The sequence below is a fragment of the Musca vetustissima genome, unplaced genomic scaffold (assembly GCF_032173495.1).
Source record: "Musca vetustissima isolate MV318-11 ecotype Yass unplaced genomic scaffold, APGP_CSIRO_Mvet_v1 utg43677, whole genome shotgun sequence".
In the NCBI taxonomy this organism is placed as follows: domain Eukaryota; kingdom Metazoa; phylum Arthropoda; class Insecta; order Diptera; family Muscidae; genus Musca; species Musca vetustissima.
The window spans coordinates 43,898-67,547 of NW_026875145.1; the positions used below are offsets into that span (position 1 = coordinate 43,898).

Consider the following 23,650-nt stretch of genomic DNA (forward strand, 5'->3'; position numbering starts at 1 on the left):
AAATCAACTCAGAAAGTGATTCTATGCATATTCTCAAAAGGAACCATGGGTCTATCTCGATTATTTTTGCCTGTTACAAACATATGCACAAAGACATAATACCCTGTACCTCAGTGTGGTGAAGGGTATGTTGATCAATATCGCTTAACTGTCATTGATAAAATAGTCAGGCTTATTCCAAGTTTATTGTTTTATAAAAACTTCCGTATTGTTGGAGGGTTATTAGGGATACCATTTGAATTTTGTTTTCCAAAATCGCCATGCTAAATCCCAGTTTGTTGTTTTTATAAACAAAAAAATCTATTTATTAGTGGAGAATGTATGACATTGTCAGCCGACGGGACTATAGTTTCGGATATCGCCACTGATCCTAATTAGTTCCCTTAGTTGTTTGATGGGAATATTCAATGAGAAGTTCGTTGGTTCCTGACTTTATTACAACTATTTAGCATAGCCGTCATAGTAAAATTTTTCCAAGTATCGGTATTGGGGTCAATTTTTTCAAATTGGGTGTAATTTAGTATTTTATTTTTATTTAATTGAAACTAATAACTACTCTAGAATGTTTTCTTTAGATTTCAAGTGAAAATACATGTAATCGGTCGATCTTTCTTATTTCGCAAAACTAATTTTCCCAGGTCCGCCAGTTTCCTAATTTTCGAGCAGCCAAATATGTAATATTTCTAATTGCGTTGAAATTTTGATATTCGGAAGTTGATCATGTCCACCATCGATAAGAAGACCTTTCCTTTAATAAAAAACAAGACAAAAACAACAACAAAATGTTCATTCTTCTTTAAGTCTTCAAAAAAAAGTTACAAGTCTTAAAAATGATGTCTGCTGAAATTTCGTGTCAATCTGGCAAACAAGAGGGACATCATTTAGGGAGCTATATCTAAATCTGAACCGATTATTTCCACTTTCAATAAGGTTTGTGTTTGGAAAAAAATATGTGAGCTGTGCCAAATTTTATCTTATTCGGATCATAAATGCGAAATGTGCTTTGGTTACAAGAATACATGGACAGATGAATACATATTTTCAAAAGGAATCATGTGTCTATCTCGTTTTCTTTGGTCTGTTACAAACATATCGCTAATTCGCTGCAAGACAGGATAACGCAAGAGAAAAAGAAAACCAGTGAGTGGTTTCTGTGGTACTACATTCTGAGCTTGGGCAATACTTCACAATATTTGCAACCTCATGACCGACTAGAGGTCAACAAATATTATTATTACTAATATTCAGTACAGCCCTTCTAATTACTTGTCCAGATTTCCTTCACCGTGGGTTGTGTTGTAATGTTCGGCTTTCAATTTTTGTCTATAGATCGACTCGAAAAAAAGCAAAAAACAATTTTTTGGTCCACTACATCCCAATATTATTATCTGATCATCACCGAAAATTATTGGCGTTGTCCTTGATTCTCTTAAAAAATTCAAAGCGATCCGTGCTATATTATCGCCCTCTAATGTGGTAATGGGTTACTAAATAATATATGAATACGTAAGCACATGTAAATATTTACGTGTAACTCCCACACACGAGTACATACGACAATATAATTGGTATAAATTTAAAGGCCAACGACTATTCTACGACTCCTCCTATACTATCAACTTCTCCAGGGGTAAATATATACGCCCCAGAATAAATATTTTGTATTTTTTCACACAAAATTCAGGGTCCATTCGACCCGCTAAATATTGACCGAACTTTATCAAAACAGGCAGGCTTATACATTGGTCCGATCCCCTTCTCTATGTAAAATTTCAACATGTTCGGACCATAACTGCGGCCTCTAAAGCGACCAGAAAAACCGACTAAAATTCAGTATATGGAACAAATACTTAATTTTTGTCGGTTTTTTTTCATCCCCTAAATATTAACCGATCTTTACCAAAAACAATAGGGGTCTTCATTGACCAGAACCCATCATACATGCAAAATTTCGCGAAGATTGGCTCATAACTGTGGCCTGTATCGTGTTTACAAATTATAATGGAAAGACGGACGGACGGACACACATGTGTAGATCGACTCAGCTAGTCGAGATATGACGATCGGTACACTTAAAGGTCTAGGACCAATATTTCGCGGTGTTAGAAATTTTTGGGGCTGCACAAAGCAATAATACCCTGACAACATAGTTGTGTAGGATATAAAAATTTACCTAATTTTCGGCAACGATGTTGTTGAAGTATCCGTAAGTCAAAAAAGTGGAAAATTCTTTGCCCAGAATGCCAGAGTACAGCCACTTCCGTTAGAATGTATTTGGAACAATGTAAATACCTAAAATGGGGCGGGACCTATAGATAGAGACTGCGCCTAAACATGGACCTACATTGAACTTTTCTACAAATAAGTTTTTTCTTCGGTTGGAAATTGCGACTAAAAACCTTCAAAATACCGAATATTGATGGGAACGGTTATATGGGGGCAACCCTAATAAGTTTTTTTTTATTAAAATATTTCATCTATCAATATACATTTAAATTGGTATTTATAATACATAAAATAGTTTTTGAGAATTTACTAGAAGTATTGCAACAAATAAGTTACTTTTTAATGTTTCAATTAGTAAACAGATCCTTTATAGTCATATACATTTTAAGGCAAATATATAGGAAAAACTTTATACATTATTGTGATATTATATATATATATATATATATATACTAGCAGACCCGGCAAACGTTGTTTTGGTAAAAATTAACGAATTCATGGAAAATATATTTCAGAAATTATTTACAAAAAATGTACGTCAAATTTCTACAATAAAAAACAGTAAGGAAAGGAGTAAAGTCGTACTGGGCCAACTATATGATACCCTTCACCACTTTGGGTATATTCTAAATATGTGTCCTAACAGACTCCGCCTTTTCGAAAGAACATTGACATGACATTGAACAAACTTGAATATGTGATCTGGAACCTATGCTAAATTTCATTTCATTCGAGCAAGATTAGAGTCGTTTGCGTATAATGGGACAATTTTATGTAAATCGATTTTATTTACATAAATTTAATCTCAATCAGATACCCTCAATACACATCATTTTAGACTTAATTCCGTACGTACATGGTCCATTTACATAAAATCGGACGAAACTATATATGGGAGCTATATCTAAATCAGAACCGATTCTCACGAAACTTTGCACACATCATTTTAGACTTAATTTCGTACGCTGTGCCATATTTACATAAAATTGGACGAAAATATATATAGGAGCTATATATAAAACTGAACCGATTTTCCCCAATAGGGAAAAACCCGATTTCATCCAAATCGGATTATAAATGCGACATGTAATTTGTTTACAATTTAACACCAACAGACGGACGGAAATTTATAAATCGACTCAGAAAGTGATTCTATGCATATTGTCAAAAGGAACCATGTGTCTATCTCGTTTCCTTTTGCACAAAGGCGTAATACCCTGTACCACAGTATGGTGAAAGGTGATATATGCTATTTTGGCATAGTACGATTTTATGTACTTTGAAAGTAGTAATAAATACCGTATACATTGCCTTTAATTCGGTATTTCATGTAGGATAAGGAACTTCTATGTAAATTGTAGGTATAGTATCACTTTATGGTATATGTCCCAAATAATAATGGTATATGTCCCAGCCCTTCCTTTAAAATATGTTTTCAAGATTTTTGCGTATTTCTCTAAAAATTTTCTTTCATAAAATCATTCCCTCTTCAATTAGAGACAACTGAAAGAAATTTTGAGTCTAATCGGTGCCGCCGTTCTCAATTGATGAGTTACTATACATTTGTACATCATTTTTTATAAATAGACTTAAATTAATTTCACTTCAATTTGATAAGTTATTCTTTTTTCGTTTGTCTCCCACGTACTTTTCACGAAAACAGGTTATATATGATACTTAACGTCGGTACATGCCGATTAAGCACCCAATCTCTAATAGCGCAAAACACAAAGAAGCTATATATCGCGCCATCTGTCGGACGAACTTAAAATTAAACACAAAAACACTACTCACGCCTCATAGAGCATATATATTTGGTCAAAATCGGTGCAGTAGTTCTTGAATTATGGTGAAAAACCACAAAAAAAAAATATTGCGCCATCTGTCGGATGAACTTCAAACTACACAGAAACACTCCTCACGCCCCATAGAACATGTACATACAATTTGGTCCCAATCGGTGCAGTAGTTTTTGAGTTTAGTTTGAGTTATCACGAACATACATGTAATTTTTATATATGTAGAGATATATACTTTAGTTAGTTATGCAAATTTTTAATCAATGGATAATTCGACGTTCTATTTCGTAGTTCCAAATTTAATGCAGCTTTTTCAATAAATGTTGTGATCAGATCCTCCTGGTACCGTCGATGGAGAATTTTGGTAGAAAAACTGAATATTTTGCAAAAACAAAAGAAAAACGTTTGTTAAGACCAAAGATTAGTTTTAGATTTTTATTCTGTATAATTTGCAACTTTTTGATGTGCGTTTTTGCACACAATCCATTTCACACTGGACAGCCATATGTCATTATTAGACGGATACATATTTTATACATGCTTTTTCTGATGCATTTATAACATGATTTCTAAAGTTGAGATTTTTGTCTAATTTGATTTCAAGATATTTAACATATGTTTGAATGTCGATATTGTTGTTGGAAAATCTCAGTGTTACAGTTGGGACTCGTTTCGAAGATTTGTTAAACGGAAAAATTATCGCATGTGTTTTTGCCTCATTTATTTTTATTTTCCATTTTTGGAAAAATTTATTAATATGATTTAATGACAGTTTCATCTTTTTTATAATTGCATTAGAAACTTTTCAACTTGTCATTATATCTGTATCGTCCGCATCGTCCGCCGTTTGGGACAACATAGATCCTTGCGTATAGTAGGATGTTGTTTTCGAAATCCAAATTGTTCATCTTTTATAATATTATACCCCTCTTAAAAGTAAACCGATGTAACCAATACAAAACTTTCAGGGAGTAATAGCAATATATGGGCAATATTGCCAATTTTTTAATATTCCATTTTCAAAAAATCAGCTTTTTTGTTTTTGTGGCACATCAATGATTTTTGGTACACATATAGAGAAAAATGTTCTGACTCCGAAACCGTTCGCGATCAAATTTTTGGTTGATGCGCGCAAAAGTTATCGGGGTTTTAATTTTGGGCAAAAGAAAAAAAATCTTAAAATTACGCCGTTTATTATATTGACCAAAAACGTTGATATATATCTTCCTCCGTAAAATAAGAATATGAATATATTATAATAATCACGATAAAGCTGCACATATTCGCGAAATATGAGCAAAATAAAAATAATATAGCAGATTACATCAATATTTTCATTATATTAATGATATACACACACCTAAAAATTAATTTAAAAATATCTACATAATCTAAACACCATGATGAATCAAATGATATCAAAATCACACAAGTCCGTGTAGCTTTTTGTAAATCACAGCGACAACAAAACAAGATATTGAAAAATATTTGTTTTTGGTTCGAAAAAATAATGTCATCATATTTATTTTTTTAATTGTATACAAGAAATTTCAGAAAACAATTTTTGGGTTATTCTGCTAGTTTACCCGAATTTCGCCGAAAAATTGACATATATAATAATAATCACTTTTTGTGTATAAGTATACGCCTTGCGGATTATATCAAGACCCTTCCGATAAATCTTAGAATTCTATAAATAGGAATAAATCTTAAAATAAAATAGTATTATGAAATATACATTTTAAATTGCGTGTAAATCGCGTAATTCTCAAAATCATTTGATGCGCATGCGGTTTCCAGGAAGTACTGAAGTTTATCTTCCAATCCATGTATATTTTGCGAAATTTCATTTGACGGCTAAGATGTGCCGCACGTTACATTGAAGTACCCAAAAACTCGTAAAACGCGAATAATTTCCGAAAACTCCATATGCCATTAACGCGCATCCGATTTCGGTGTGCACCCCAAAAAATTGCATCGATCTATACCATTTCAATGTGGTCCATTAAGAACCATGGATGTGCCAGCCAAATCTATTTTTGAGATAAATTGCGTACATCTCTCTTTTGGCTGAAGTTTTTAAAGTTCTCTTTTTGAAAAAGATCAAAATCCGTATGAGGTCATTTATTGAAGCGGAAATGATACACAGAGAACGCAAATAAATCCGCGATATTTTCAAAAACATTTTTTCCAAATTTCGTGTTTTTGGAAGGCCAGTTCCCGCCGTTCTAGTAGATGGATTTTCACGAAGAAGATTTTATATCATCAGAAACGTAAAAAACCTTATTGATCGCGGGTACCCATATCATTCAGTTGACAGATCTAAAAATTTGGCCCGAAAAATAGGTTTTTTAGAAATTTGATCGCACAAAATTCGCACCTTCTGATGAGTATTACTCTGAAGCTGTGCATACCACATACACAAAATACATATCAAATTACGCAGATTCGCGACTACAATAATCTTATAATCGATTTTTATAAATTCCTGTTTGCGTATTAAAGCTAGAAGTAAAATTAAAAAAACACTCAAAATCGAGCTTCAAAATGTCAGCATCATTTAAAGGTAGATGCAGTGAAAATTTTGAAAAATGATACATAAGGGGCGTAGTCCCCATTTTGTTGGCTTCTAGTTTTATTTTGACACGAAGACCGTGCAATGAGTGGCTTAGTCACAAATCGATAGAGAACATAAAAAAACTGGTTCGCCTCAACGTGTTTTTACACATTTTTTACATTAAAGTAGACACAGCTTCCACCAAAATAAAGTTTGGAGGTCAATATCATGAACAGTTTGCAACGACAGATCAATTAACCCAAAACTATTCACTTTTTTCATATACTTAAGTAGTTCTCGAGTTATAAAGGGGTGAACCTCCGCTTCAGCTATGTTAAAAAATTGGCAATATTGCCCATATATAATTCGTTTATATTGAAAGTGGTTTAAGTCCACTTTTTTAATGAAATATTTAAAGGTTTGGTTTTGATTTGTTAAGTTTTGAAAATGGAGAGTTAAACAAATATATGTGAACAATTGTCTATATAAGTCCATGTTTTGATGATGATGATCCTGCCCCATTTTCGGTATTAATCTCATCGAAATGGCTATAATTTGGTATATGAGATTCTTGGAGAATACAAATCTTATCCATAATGTTGTCAATATAAGTAAATAATTTTTACATATAATTAATTTTCTGTACATTGATGTTCTGACTGTATGCAATGTGGTTTTTACAATGATATTGAATGTATATAAAGGTCCAGACTTTTTAAAGATATGTTGAATGTACACCACATGGTGGAGGATGTAAAAGTTCGAACTAGCCGAATTTCTGGCTTCTGAAAACACTACGAACAGTTCTTATTAAAGAAGACTCTCAACTTTTACAAGGACTTCTAATGATATTTCTTAAAATAAATTCTATAGATTACATACTTTAATTTCCGCCATTTATCTTAACCTAGTAAAGCAATTTTAAGCCTCATATACAATTTCAAAATTCCACCTTTATACGATTTATTTGTGTATAATTATTTGTACACTTTTAGACGAATTTTCAAACTCAAATTTGATTAATTTTTCCATATTAATTTTATATATTCTAGCTACGTTTGTACTATATTTATTACCTTTTTTTTACTAAAATCTTCGCATTACTAAAATTTCCTCCCCGATTCCTCCAAACAAATGTGAGAATTTTAAATATTTTATACACTTAAATCATTACAATATCTGATGACGATGTATTTTAAATAATAACGTTATGTGCGTCATTCCATCATTACATATTATTTTATTTGTTATTGCAATCTTCAATTTGAAATAAATAAAAAAGTGTTGTGATATTTTTAAAAAATATATATATGTATATAATTATTATTAAATAAATGTACAAATAAAATATCAGTTCATTATTTTCAATATTGTTTTTCATTTTGTTTCGTTCAATAAAATATTACGGAAATCAGTCAACTATATTTTTATTTTTGTTTTTTCAATGTATATTTATAACAAATAATATACGCCAATACTGTTTTAAAACTCTAATTGTAAACCACACTCACATTCAGCAACACCCACACATTCGCTCGCACGCACGCACACAATCTCACATATGTGATTTTCCTCCATTTAATGTGATGACATTCTGTCGGTCGTTCGGTCGTTCATTCATTCATTGCGATCCATTCAATTATTATGTTCGATGCTGTTGGAATTACTGATTTTTCGCAACGCTCGCCGATATGCCACCGAACCATTAGTGTTGTAATTCAAACGTTCCCAGCAATTATACTCATCATACATCCAGGCACACACGTTCATGGTGCTGCGCTTCTCATCACTTATGCGGCAAATGGAAATATTAGCCGATTCATCGCGTATCGGTCCAAAAGCTTTTAACCAATTTTTAACAATCCACTGATAATTGTCATCGTATAATTGGGCCTTATTGGCGAAACAGTTGAACAGGCAGGGTATGCGTTCGCCAGCCGGAAAATGATAATATTCCAATAATTGTGACATGCTGGTGGCCTTCTCCTTAATGCACGTTACCAAATGCGAATATGTAACAATAACATTCAATTCAGCCTAATGGATGCATCGATGGTAGCCAGCAGCACAGGCAGTGTGGTTGAGGGAGAGATGGAGGGTAGGAAAAATGCATTCGTTACTTTGTAATGGGCGAGGAATTTTCTCACACACTCTGACACTTACCTGTTTCAAACATTTTAAGCCCTTGAATGCGTAGGTGCAGACATTACTAAAGCGCCGATTGAATTCATAACGGCAATAATTATACATATTTGCACCCAAATCATCGACAATTTTTTGTTTATTCCAACGATGACGTTCAATGTCAAACCAGCCCTTTTCGGCCGCCACACACCGGGCAAAACAGGGTATCTCCTCCTGGGTCCAATTGGCATAGGTATTGAATTTCTCCAGCAGGCGTTCAGTGACGGTCTCATTATGATGGCTTATATCTTGTAAACACTGACGCAAGATATCGCCATTCATATCATTCTCCAAATTACATAATGCCTAATAATACAACAAAAACAAACACACACACATGATTAAATTACTTTTCCATTAAATATGAAATTTCGATTCATGGAAATGCTACCCACTTGTTTTATTAGTATTGTGGCGATGGCTATGAAAAATACCGAATAATAGTTCATTGATGATGATTGTTTTCCTTGGCAATGTCCAATTTGAACTGTGTATTTACCGCTCACACCCATCGAGTCTGGACCATGGAAGAATATACTCGTACTGTGTTGATGATGTTTGGCTGTTATCAGCGCCAGAACACTCGATTCGAATCACAGTCAATACACGGACCGCATTCAATTCTATGGAATGAATGAGAAATTTAAGGTTAAAGGTTATCGCATTCATCATCATCATCATTGGCGGCGTCGTCGTCGTACTCGTCGTCATGGTATTGGGCAACTCTCACAATTCCCTGTGTATATTGACGCCTATTGACGATTTATTGCCCGTTGTCAATAAGTCACTGACTGCACTGATGGACTAGGTCACTAACATATGTTTTTGTTTTAATTTTTGTTTTCACTGAAACAAGAAAACAATATCAAGAAGAACAATTGAACAGCAGAATTCTCTGGGGAGTACACCAATTGTGGTCAGCATGATATTTAAAAACAAAAAACAAAGTAGTGATGACATTTGTATAAGACAAACATGTTTTTGTTTTAATCATGGTATTTGTTTTTAACCAAAAACATTGTTAATTAATTGCTGAAGATCAATAATGTTAGATAGCACTACCAACATTGACTAGGGGGTAGGAACTTATTCCGAATTTTATTATAAACTCACTACTCATGTTAATCATTTGTTTCAATTATTTTTAATTTTGGTACGGATCCTTCAAAAAAGAACCGATAGAAAATTGTGCAAAGCACGAAGAATTAAGTAAGAAATATACATGGAGTTGATTTTAATTGGTAACTAGATATACTACCCTAACCACTAAATATTTGTACTCATGTAAAAATATTAAAATTTCAGTTTCAAATCTCTCTAGCTCCCACAAAAATTGTGCAATTTGCACCAAACGACAATTACTCGAAAGATAAAAATATGTAAAATCCTATTTTTGAAATTCATTTAGTTTTTAATAAAAGTAAACATAAATGAGATACAGAGAATTATTTTACTTTTATTAAAAAATAAAGGAATTTCAAAAATAGGATTTTAAATATTTTTATCTTTCGAGTAATTGTCGTTTGGGGTTCATTTTTAACTACCTTTTCATTATAACCCATGTCGGTATAAAAATTGTGCAGAGAAAACAAGGGTTGGTGAATACCAATTGGTCTGCTTTGAGAACAAGGGGTTAATTAGGACCAGTTGGTCAGTATAGAGATCATCGGTCTTAGTAAAGATCAGTTGGCGTTTATAAAACCTAGTTTTATCTATACAGAGTAATTGGTCTTTATACAGACATACGGCCCCTCAGCAGACTGTGGTATCTATAATCTTCCAATCGGTCTGTTTAAATTCCGATAGTCTTTATAAAGGTCTGTGGTCTCTATACATACCAATTGGTATTTATACACACATGTAGTTTCTATATAGGCCTGTGATCTCCATATACTTTCGGCCTCTCAATGGTCTCAATAAATCCAATTGTAACAGAAAGTGTCGTACGAACATTTTATAGTAAAAAACACGAATTTTTAAGTATCTCAATTTCTTTTATTTTTATTAAAAATAAAGAAGTTTTAAAATAAACGATTATAAACATTTTTAAATGCATAAAAATTATCTTTCGAGTAAATGTCGGTCCATTGGATCATTTTATGTAAAGTATGCACAAAATATTCTACGTTTTCCCTGGATATCGAATTGAATTTAAAAATAAGCAAAAACGTAGTTAAGAAAAGTACAAAAATTCGATCGGGACTTGGAAATTGCGTTTACTTATGAACTTATATTGAAAATGTTTTGTGAAGAAGTTGTATACCCACTAAATCTTTGTAATGCTTGATAATAGTTACTACGGTTGGAAAATTCACCAGAATAACAATAAAGGTGCTAAACCTTTATTATATGTGGCTGTGCTCAAAAACGACCTCAAATTTCGACGAGTTTTATTCGACTGGTAAATGAGCATACATTATATTTAAGACTTTTAATTTGCATACATGAAAATCCTTCCTTTCAATAGCGGGCATGGTTGCCCATCCGGCTCTCATTGTTCATATTACATTTAATAAAAGATGATTTTTTTTTTTCATATTATGTATGAGTATTGGTAAAATTAGGGTTGGATAAAAAAAAAATCTTTATTTCATGTACCTTATTGAGAACAAAATTATATTTTCGTAATGATGTAAATATGCCCAATTTGTATACCCTTCACCACACTGTGGTGAAGGGTATAAACAAAGACATAATACCACACTGTGGTATTATGTCTTTGTGCATATGTTTGTAACGGGCAAAAGGAAACGTGATAGACACATGGTTCTTTTTGAGAATATGCATATGTTAAATAGTAAGCAAAGTACAGATCGCATTTTTTATTCGAATTTGGTACAGCTCATTTATTTGGTCCAAGGACAAACGCTATTGAAATTTGGAAAAATCGGTTCAGATTTAGATATAACTCTTATATATATGTTCGTCTGATTGTAGATAAATATTGCAAGAAAATCCCTATATATCCTTCGATTTGAACAAAATTTGGCATAGCGTACTGAATTAAGCCTGGAATGATGTGTGATAAGTCTCCTGAAAATTGGTTCAGATTTAGATATAGCTCCCATATAAACCCACATATATTCGTCCAATTTTACATAAATTGTGCATCAAACTCCTAATGTTTGTCCGATTAACACGAAATTTTGCACAACGTATCAAATTGAAAATTGAATGACGTTATTGGGTTTTATTGAAATTGATGCATATGCAGAAATAACGTCCATATGTATTTCGAACTGGTGTCTGATTGAGATTAAATTTTTAACAATATCAATTTTGTCCCATGGTACGTACCTTAAATCTGCCCGAATGGAATTCAATTTAGCATAGGGAAAAGAAAGACATGAGAATGTTCCTTTGAGGGAACATTGTATGGATACATATGTACCATATATCCAAAGTGGTAAAGGGTATCATATAGTCGACCCAGTCCGACTTTACTACTTTCCGTGCTGGTTTTTTATTGAATCCGTTGCTCTATAGTTGCGCTCATTAAACAACATATAAAAATACTATTGGGAAACACTGGCAACACAAACTTTTCTCCAATTTAAAATTTTTGTTATCTTAAAAATTCTACAAAAAAGAAGCAAAAACTATTAAGAAAACTTTTTTTTGTTGACAAATATAAATTTTTGCTAAAATTATTCACTTTACTGTTTATGTAATTTACATTTCCTTTTTTTTCTTTCAGTATCGGTAATCCCAGACAGTTTGGGATGAATATTTCGAACGGGGTAAAGAATCGAGTTACTGGTAAGTTAAACCGTTTTAATTTTTGAAGTTTTGCACAACTTTTGCGGTGTATTTCCCCTCTGTGCTTCGTGCAAAAATGTCGAAACATTCACTACTCACAATTCTAACGGTAGTTTCGTGCCATCATATGATATCAATAAAAATTATACAGTCAAATAAATAAAAATAATCCGTATTATAGAATAAATTTATATCGAATTTGAGAATTTGAAAAGCCTTTCCATCCTCAACATGCGACTGTTTGGTGCTGTTTATTTTCGGACGGCATTATTAGGTCATTCATTTTGCGCTATTGAGTGATGCGCTTTCGAGAAATGATTAATAAAAATGGAATTCTCCAAGTTGAATGGTATTGGTCTGAGCAACGGTTACTTACAACAAGGCAGCGCTACGTGCCACACCAGCTACGACCGGTTTAGCTTTTGATAAAGTTTTCATATATTTGTTCAAACTATTTCACAATATTTTACTAATGCCCTAATGCTCCGATCCTAATGTGTCTAGAATGTCCTAATTTTCATTAAAAACGGTTGAGATTTTCATATAGATTATATGGGATCTATTTCGACCGATTGTATGTAAACGGTGTACCAAAGATGTAATAGGTGTTATAAAGTGTTTAAGACTAACCCGATAGTTCTCCATAAACTACAATAAGGTTGACAGAAGTTGATAATATACGAATATCGATTTCATGTCATCTCGTCTTGTGGGATTTAATTTACGGTTTAATAAAATTGAAGTCATAGTGACATAAGGATTTAGAGAGTGTATATGTTTTACAAAAATATTCCTCAATCAATTTGATTCAAAACATGGCATCTTAAAAATATCCTGAAATATTTTTATTTTCAAGCGAGAAATTCATAGGTCATAACTCAAAAGGTTGTCCTATGACGAATTCGTATACCTGGGTTCTTAGTATACTCCCAGAGACCTTTCCACCCCTGAAATATTGTTGCACAGTGTAAAAAAGTAGAAATTAAGATATTGCTGAATATAAATTGACTGCGGAAGTTTTTGATTTTGTTAAAAATTTCGATCGCTTTCCATGCTGAGAATTCCGTCAACTTAACCTGGAACATTTTTGGGTATTTTAATAGTAAATACATGTTGATTATATAGAAATACGATTAGATCACTCATTTTGCATGTAAGGGTAATACATTTGGAAATGCTTAACCCCTTCAGTGTTTTTGTCGAATATATTCGACGTTTAAAATTACTCTCTTTCTTTGCGAATTTCCGGTTATCCTATGTACCGTTTTGCTGAAAGACAGACAAAACTGTCCGAGGGTTAAAATAAAAATTGATTTTTTTCTAAACTCTGTGCCTTTATATGGTTTTAAATACAAAATTTTAGATTTTCATTCCGACAATTTTTTTTTTTTTTTTTTGTGAAAGTGAAAGGGTTAAGTAATATTAATAATAACATTTTGGTCAAATTTGTTCAGCTACATGGTCAATGAAATTATTCATTGTGTGTCCTCAAATTAAATAAATTAAATTATTATTTTAAAATTGTAATTCATAAAAACAAAGTCATTCTTTATAATATAATTCCAGTTCCATTTAATTCGAAACAAAAGACAAATTATTTCCCAATCTCAGCGCTGGTATAAAACCGCCCAAGACATTGGCATTTCATTTCAAAATTGCGAATAATTTGGATGCCCGCAAGTTTTTTTCTTTTTGTATTACAATTTTTTCCACTTTTGGTTCGCTGCATTATGTATTTAAAATTGAATTTGAAATAATTGCTATGAAATAGACCTCGATTACGTTCATTCACATCTCATGCCGCAGTCGTAAGGTGGTGCAAAGCAACAAGAGAAAAAAATACTTCCAACCTGAACTATGCGTGAGAAAAAAACATAGCTTGACTTCTTTCTTACTATTATTTATTTTTTTTCTTTCATTTTTTTCTGTTTCACTGTTTTGTAATGACCTTGGCTGTATTTCTTGCATGATGATGAAATTATTTATAATACTCGTTGTGCTTTATTTTTTTTTTTTCTTTCTGTTTATAATTTTATGTATAGATCTGGTTTGTGTTTTCGCTTTTAATATTTTTTATTTTTTCTCCTTCGTCTGGAGTTTTTGTTTTGTTTTTTCATTGCTTTCTTACAAAATGCACGAATATTGAATTATCATACTCTACAGTAGGTATTGGAATTGTCGGTCATTAGTAGAATAGTCAATTTCCTCATTGGCGGTCTTTTGTCAGTATTTTGAAGTTTTAAACAGCAATTCCTCATCGAAGTGACTGTAATTTGGAGAAAAAAGTTTGCGAAAGTCCATGATTTGGTATGACCCTCGGCATGAAGTTCTAAGCCCATTATCAGTGATTGTAATTTGCAATTCCAGGTTCCTAATGTATATGCAAATTCTTCCCTGAAAATGCTTAAAATAGGTGCTTGTAGAAAATGGCCAGTATAAGTCTATAAGTCTAAGTCTAAAAAAAATCCGAAAGAAAAACTTCAATATAACAACATGCTCTTACGTAGCTCCTATATATCGTCCCCGGCCGATTTTAGGTGTTTGGAATTTTCTAACCTAGGTCCCAAATCGATGTTTGATATTTCGGGATCTCAGAGAACAAAATTCCTTCTGGTGAATATGGCATTTCAGGTTCTCAGAGGACAACAAATAAACCCTGCCCATTTGAGTAATTTTGATGATCCTAGGAAGAGGAAAGGTGGGTCAAATTGCTTTTCCGACAACAGCATATATCCAGAACCTGGGAAAGGACTTTCAACCATTATTGGCGTTATTTTGCCTTTTATTTTGAATTTTCAAAAATCCCTAACTATACCACAACTATTAACATATGTCAAAAATAACACATTCCTTAGAACAGTCTCCCTAATGACGAACTAACCAGTCGTTGTATACCATAACTTTTCTTATGACATTTTATAAAATATTGCAAAACACTTTTAACTATTTACATTTATTATAAAAAAATTCCAACAAAAAAGTGTTGTATGCATCATCATAATCATTGGCACAAAAAACAAAAAACAATATTTTTCCTTAAAAGACTCGCTACGAAACATTGCCTCTAGCCCGTCAATCATCAGGCCAAACTAACTGATTGTTTGACATGCACCCAACATTGCGCAGCGTGTTAGTGTTAAGCAGGCATGCAACCACGCAAATTCCAATATCAAAACCAACAAAAAATATGGTATTAATACATTTTGTCTACAAAACAACGCAATAGAGCGAACAGCAAGCAGCCCCAAAACCAGAGTCACGCTATGGATGCAGTCCCACTGTGATTGCTACTGCTATCGCTGCTGCTGCGAGGCAAGGAGGCGGCAGAAAAATTGCCACAAAACAAGTTCAAAGCAATCAACAGAAACAACAGCAGCAACAGATACTGACCTATGACAATTAAATGGCCTGAAAATCCAGCTGTTATGAGGCTAACCAAAATGTGCAACAGCAAACAACAAGAAGAAGACGATTTTGGTTGATGGTGTTGTTGCGGATGATGCAGACGATGATGAAGAGCCACATATTAACAATGTGAACTGACCACTCCATGAAAGACCAAAACAAATCAAATGTCGGACTAATACCGGCGTCATCAGTAACGCAATGCTCAGACATAGTTTTTCTTCTTGTTGATGTTTGTTGTTTTCTTCAAGCCGGTTTAAAACAAACGCTACGCTGCTGTGTGCGTGTGAATAAAATAAAAAAATGTTTATTGTTGTTAATCTTGAAGTGGTTTTAATGTAGCGTCGGAAACTATTTGTTATATTTTTATTAGATTTTTGTGCGCGTGTTACGCTACAATGATTTTTTAGTTATTCGTTGGGTGTTCACTAATTTTTATACAAATGAGTTATTAGTCGATTTTTAGTTTAGTTAAATTATGTCTTATTAGACAATGCCTAATAGAAATAATACTATAGACCAAAAGAAAAAAATTCATGCGAATTCTTAACAATGGATAATGGTTCATGCTGGAAGCAGGTAAATACATGGTATTGAAATAAAAGTTTCCATTTTTGATATAAATTATCGGATGTGCATATCATAATAAACAACAACATTATTAGCTATGTGTTTTCCACGAGCAGGCTTACACTATATCGTTTTCATGAAATAGTTCATAACCAACTCACAATGTCATATTGATAGGGTTGCGAAATGTATTCAAAATCGGTGCTGGAATGTTGACGTAGACCTTTTCTTTTATGTGGGCACAAGTGACGAGGTTACAATGCAATCAATATAGGAGCAATAGTTTCGTTACTTGTGTTACATGTATCGCCTTCTTGTTTTCCTCTCCACCAAGAGGTGGGCCGTAAATAATATTTGTCATTCCGTTTTCTTTGAGTGTGACATAAATCTGTAAAGCCATTGACATTTTTCAAACCCATTGCTACTACTCGTAGAATATTCGCTATTGTAAATGGGATATATCGGTCCAAGCATAGTCCCTACATAACTGTGCCCCCAATATTCGGAACTTTGGGCATTTTTGGCATATTTTCCAACCGAATTAGTCGGAATGTAGTATTATCAATATTAGTCCATTTTTGGGTTTGTTCCATATAACGGTACTTCCCAAATTTCGGTATTTTCGAGGTTGGGCAACATTTTTAAACATATTGTCTATAATTTTATATTTTGGGCTCTCATTGGTAGTAAATGTCCCTAACAAAAAATTATCAATATTGGCCCGTGATTAGAGGGTACCTATTACAACGGTTCATCCCACTTCTTGATATTTTTGGGATTTTTTATTATAACAGTATTGGTTCACTTTTTTAGTTAGTCCCCATATAACGGTACCTTCATGTTGTTATTTTGTCGCAGTTCGAATTTTTGTCCGAATTCTATGAAATTTATCACGTCTCCTTTATTTTGTCCATGAAATAACCCTATTGAAATTATTGAGGATTCGTACAGATATGGATATAGCTCTCATATAATAGGTTGGTAAAAAAGAAATCCATTAGGCCGGTCGTCGATAAAATCGGAGAAATGATCGAAGTTCACCGGGAAGTTAGTAGTCGTAACATCGCCCAGGAGCTAAAAATCGACCATAAAACTGTTTTAAACCATTTACACAAAGCTGGATTCAAAAAGAAGCTCGATGTTTGGGTGCCACACCAATACACATACAATAGGATGGAGCAAATTTCCATCTGCGAAGCCTTGGCCAAACGGAATGAGATAGACCCATTTCTTAAACGGACGGCGACTGGAGATGAGAATGCTTCCATATGGCCAAACGCTAAATTCTGATCTCTACTTTCAACAACTGGACCGTTTGACCAGAAAAGGCCAGAATTGGCCAAAGGAGAGGTGCGTATTCCATCAAGACAACGCTAGGCCACATACGTCTACAGTGACGCCCAGAAATTTCGGGGGCTTGGTTAGGATGTTTTGATGCATCCGTTGTGATGTGAAGTTACCTTTAAAATGGCAACAAATCATATAACAAAACGGTGCATATTTGGCCCAAATCGGGCATTCCAAAGCATGTCAAATAAAGTCCTATAGTTCATATAAAAATAATTTTATACGATTTCTGCCCGCTGGCCGTCCCCCTTATTTTTAAAGAACTGTATTTTATAGCATTTTATGACACTGTGAAAAAGATTTTAAGAAAAGAAAGATCTTGGCGATTATATGGCAAAAAAATGTTTTTCTTTCTATTTTCTGGAATCGTAAACTAATCACCACAAGATCTGTCATTAATCACAAGACCCCACCTTTCTTTGGACCAAATACATTTCAGACAATTTGGAGTCGATTTACGAATGACCGTCTATCTGTCTGGCCGGTTGCTGCGCACGATAACTCTCGAAGGGTGTAACCGATTTCAAACAATATTTGGATACCGTAATATTTCTCCCAAACTTATTTTAAGTTCGAAGATGGGGAATATATGTCCACTCCTTCTAGTACCTCCCCACAAAATGGTCAAAGTTGTGCAAGCAGTGAATCTAATTCCAATTCAAACGGATTATTAGATTTAAACCAAACTTTGTACAAACTATTGTCTTTACCAAGCCCGAAGATGGGCAAAATGTTCAATATTTATAAATCCAATATCAGGCGAATGAATTGTCCGATTCGAAACAAAGTTATGCCAAAACTCGCAAAGTTGACCTATAGCGACTTTGGACAAATGGGTTCTATTTTCATCTTCTAAGAGTTTTCATCCCCATAAGAATTTTTTCCAACACAATATTGTTAATGCTAAATTCACTTAAAAGTCATTAAAATTACTTGTCCACATGACTGAAATAATTTCGAACAATTTGTTGGGTAATATGAACATTTTGGTAAATACCATCAGTAAATATATTCATATCTTACTTTTACAGTCTTACCTTTATTTTGGTTAATTATGGTTTTATTTTTCAACAACTTCTAATAAGTCGGATGGGTGCCAAATATGCGTACAAACTAATACCCATGAAAGCTTATACAAACGCATATTTTATTGCGTTTTTATTAATATATTCATATTTATTTTTCTTATGGCCAGGTTTTGTGAGATATTCAAAATATATGCTAATATTTATGAATTGTATTCAAATTAGTAACAAATTACATTGTTAATATAACCCATTTTTTCAGATTTTCAAAGTCATATTAAGTAGTCCAAACCGTGTTGAGTTAATATTTCATTTTAGTTTCAAGGTCATAAAACTATAGACATTTTTTTATCAATGAAATTTGGTACACTTTTAGCTCCCATTTTAAGACGTCACAATATTTCACAATAATTTGGTCAAAGTGAATAAAATATGCTAATTTGTTATTTTTATTTATTGAATGGGAATTGTGATTAATAAAAAAGAATCGTAATTTTGTATAGTCCATTTTTCACAATGGGAAATAACAATTTACTTGTAAAATTTTGACCGGTTGTGAACTATGACGTTTTGTTATCTTCATATAATAGAGCTATACCGAATATAGCATTGTGAAGAACATAATGAATCAAGGTTTATTATCTATCTTATAGAGTTATTAATACATGTTAATAATAGAATTTTGGCAGAAACATTTTCATTAAAATGTTTATAGAATCTACTTATCCTGACTTGTATTCAACGGAACCACAGTCTAATGCCGATTATTTCTATTAAATTTCTAATTCATATTTTGCAGAAAGAGCGGACAAGCCTTCGAGCTTGATATAGGTTTGGCAAATATATTACGATGCCAATAGTTTAGGTAATAGATTGATATTGGACTCTATGAATCCAATCTTCGGACCAGATTTATATTTAGAATAAGTATTAAGAGGTTCACGAGGTTGGAAGGTTTGGATGAATGCGGCTACTCCCTTTCACAGTTCTCGTTCGCACCATCCAGCCAATTAGACGGGCGGACTAATGCCGATTATTTTTATTAAATTTCTAATTCAAAATTTGCAGAATGAGCGGACAAGTCTCCGAGCTCGATATAGGTTTGGCAAATATATTACGATGCCAATAGTTTAGATAATAGATTGATATTGGACTCTATGGATCCAATCTTCGGACTAGATTTATATTTAGAAGAAGTATTACGAGGTTCACGAGGTTGGAAGGTTTGGATGAAAGCGGCTACACCCTTTCACAGTTCTCGTGCGCACCATCCAGCCAATTAGACGGGCGGACTAAGGTAGTACAAAATGAAACCAGTAAGGAAAGTAGTAAAGTCGGAGGGGGCCGACTATATGATACCCTTCACCACTTTGGGTATATTCAACAGATGGAATCCTAACAGACGTCGCATTTTTGAAGGCCTATTAACATGAAATTAAACATGTCATTCTGCAACCGTTACTAAATTTTGGTCAGATATTGAGTTGATTCTCACAATGGGACAAAATTATTCAAATATTTTATTATTTATTTAAATAAATTTAAAGCAAAATATCGAAATCTAAACCGATTTCATCGAAACTTGTCACATGCTAGGTTACACTTATTTCAGTATGTTTGTGCATTCGACCACATTTTGAGTCCTCCATTTACATGTAAATCTAAATTTCGTGCATATCGAAGGATATTGAGGGACTTTGGTTCACTATTTACATTACATCGGACGATACTATATATGGGAGCTATATTTTCATCGGGACCTATTTGCATGAAACATGGCAGACATCGCTCTACCAAATCGGCATACCAAATTTCGTGCAAATCGAAGGATATTGAGGGACTTTGGTGCACTATTTACATTAAATCGGACGAAATTATATATGGGAGCTATATCTAAATCTGGGCCGATTTTCACGAAACTTAACACATATCATTCTAGACTTTATTCAGTACGCTATGCCAAATTTCGTGCAAATCTAAAGATATATAGGGACTTTGGTACATAATTTACCTAAAATCGTACGAAAATATATATGGGAGCTATACCTAAATCGGAACCGATTTTCAGGAAACTTAACACACATCATTGTAGACCTAAATCGTTCGTATGTGCCAAATTTCGTGCAAATCGAAAGATATATATGGACCTATTACATCAAATCGGGCGAAAATATATATGGGAGCTACATCTAAATCTGGGCCAATTTTCACGAAACTTAGCACACATTATTCTAGACGTAATTCATTACCCCATGCAAAACTTCGTGCAAATCGAAAGATATATAGGAATTTTGGTATACCATTTACATTAAATCGGACGAAAATATATATGGGAGCTTTATCTAAATCTGAACCGATTTTCACGAAACTTAACACACATCATTCTAGACTTTATTCAGTACGCTATGCCAAATTTCGTGCAAATCGAAAGATATATAGGGACTTTGGTACATAATTTACCTAAAATTGGACGAAAATATATATGGGAGCTATATCTAAATCTCAACCGATTTTCAGGAAACTTAACACACATCATTGTAGACCTAAATCGTTCGTCTGTGCCAAATTTCGTGTAAATCGAAAGATATATAAGGACCTATTAATCAGATCTATCTGATCTAAATCTGAACCGATTTTTCCCAATTTCAATAGGTTTCGTCCTTGGGCCAAATAAGTGACTTGTGGCAAATTTCATCCAAATCGGATCATAAATGCGACCTGTACTTTGTTTACAATTTAACATCTACAGACGGACAGACGGACGGACATGCATAAATCGACTCAGAAAGTGATTCTATGCATATTCTCAAAAGGAACCATGTGTCTATCTCGTTTCCTTTTGCCTGTTACAAACATATGCACAAAGACATAATACCCTGTACCACAGTGTGGTGAAGGGTATAACAATTGTTATAAAACTTGACTTCTTTAGTACGCTATGGAAAATTATAAGACCGTCCTCAAAGACGACCCAAATTAAACTACAACTGTTCGTGGAAAAATCACATCGAAGAAAATGGTCGCCCGTTCTATCGGAAAAATTGACAAATAAAAGCCGTAACAAAGTAGAGCAGTTAATTCTGAGTTGTAAATCATCTTTGCCTGCGGTCTTCGGAGGGAATCGAAAAATCATACGACATTTATTTCCCACCCAAGGAAAACTCAAAATATCCTATTACAGTCAATTCGTTTGAAAAACCTGTCTAAAATACCGAATAATAGAGGCAAAATACCGAATAATGGGGCTAAACCGAAACTTGGGCCCATATTTCCACCCACTGTGAATATGAAATGACAGACAATTTTATTAAAAAAAACATATCTATATTTCCCAAAACATATAGGCATATAATTAAATTTAATTCCGACGTGTTGCAAACGAATAGACATTTTCATTTTATACCCTCCATTTTATGGCGGATGCCTACTCATAAAACTAATATTTCTAATATATATTAATGCATACAAATAAAATTGAAAATATTTTCTGAAATCTGATGCATTCAAACAATGTGCATTTATATCATTATAATATAAATGTCATTTTGACATTATTATCTTGTTATTGTAATAATGTATTATTATTATTTTTTTGTTGTTTTTTTCTTATGTCTAAACTCCCGGAAGTGTTGACATCGTCATTGAAATAAATTGCCATTATTGATATATTCCCATAACCATTAAAGCCTATAAAATATATACAATCAAAGTAATTAATCTTTAAATACTGCTGCCACTCCCGTATCAAAAGTGACTCTTTCTAAAAATCCAAAATAGCAGAATATCATTATTATTGATCAATTCCCTTACGGCTTAAAATCTCATTAGGCATTAATGATAAATAACAACAGCAGCAGCAGCAACAACAAAAATAATGTACATAAATAGCCATAAAAAACATGAACTCTAAAGAATATTCCCGACATAATAACATGTGAGTATGTGTGTATGTGACACACGACCGACCATACATAATGAACCAACAGTTCATCCCAGTTAAAAGAAATACTTGTTTTCAACATCATCATCCCTCGAATTTTTGTGTTTCTTTATTCTTCTTTTTCTTTTCATTTATAAGGAAATATTTTAAGATTTTTATCATTTTTGTTACTTTGACATTTTGTGTAATTGAAATTCCTTTTTGTTGCTTTCAAATAAATGTCACTTCTAGCAAATTTACAATCATTTCAATTTACATACATACATACATACACATACTCACATACAGGTATGGTGTTATATACACATGTGCTTTCGGTTGTCTTCCATTCACATAATTCTCTAAAGGCAGACTATAAACAAATACCTTATATGAGCATTCATAGTTACTACGAGTTTTTCCATAGACAAACATACATACGCACTCACATATAGATATGCCCGCTCTAAGCCACAAATCTAAACGTCACCACAGTTAACCAATTGAACGCAAAAATTACCTGTAAATAGGAATTCACATACACCTTGCACCACCAAGTGCACAGTGGGCTAGGATTTTAAATAAAATCGAATAAATATTGGGTTCTACTACAGAACATTATAAGAACCAGTAAGGTAAGTAGTAAAGTCGGACGGGGCCGACTATGTGATACCCCTCACCACTTTGGGTACTTTCAACCGATGCCTTTTCGGAAGACCATTACATAAAATTTCATGAACTAAAATATGCGGGGATGGTCCGTGTAACGAAATTTTAGTTTTTCGACTGTCAAAAAGGTGTAAACGTCGAAAGCGTCATATACTTATGAAATGTAATAAATGTAGTAAACGTCATTTAT

At 33.1% G+C, this 23,650-nt stretch overlaps 1 protein-coding gene across 1 annotated transcript; it reads right to left on the reverse strand.

Annotated features, from left to right (window-relative positions):
- Positions 1-8,214: 8,214 nt before the first annotated feature.
- LOC133337656 (uncharacterized) lies at positions 8,215-9,077 on the reverse strand. The gene is made up of 2 exons (XM_061545863.1): positions 8,746-9,077; positions 8,215-8,619 (listed from the first exon to the last, which is right to left on the reverse strand). The coding sequence occupies exons 1-2, from the start codon at positions 9,046-9,048 to the stop codon at positions 8,218-8,220; spliced, it is 705 nt and encodes a 234-aa protein (XP_061401847.1). The 5' UTR covers positions 9,049-9,077; the 3' UTR covers positions 8,215-8,217.
- Positions 9,078-23,650: the final 14,573 nt, after the last annotated feature.

What these genes read in the sequence shown, in the direction of transcription:
- LOC133337656 (XM_061545863.1), bottom strand. Translation starts at nt 9,048, where the DNA reads ATGAATGGCGATATCTTGCGTCAGTGTTTACAAGATATAAGCCATCAT. An exon ending in GCTTAAAATGTTTGAAACAG is followed by an intron (nt 8,620 to 8,745) that starts GTAAGTGTCAGA and finishes TGCATCCATTAG; the next exon opens with GCTGAATTGAATGTTATTGT.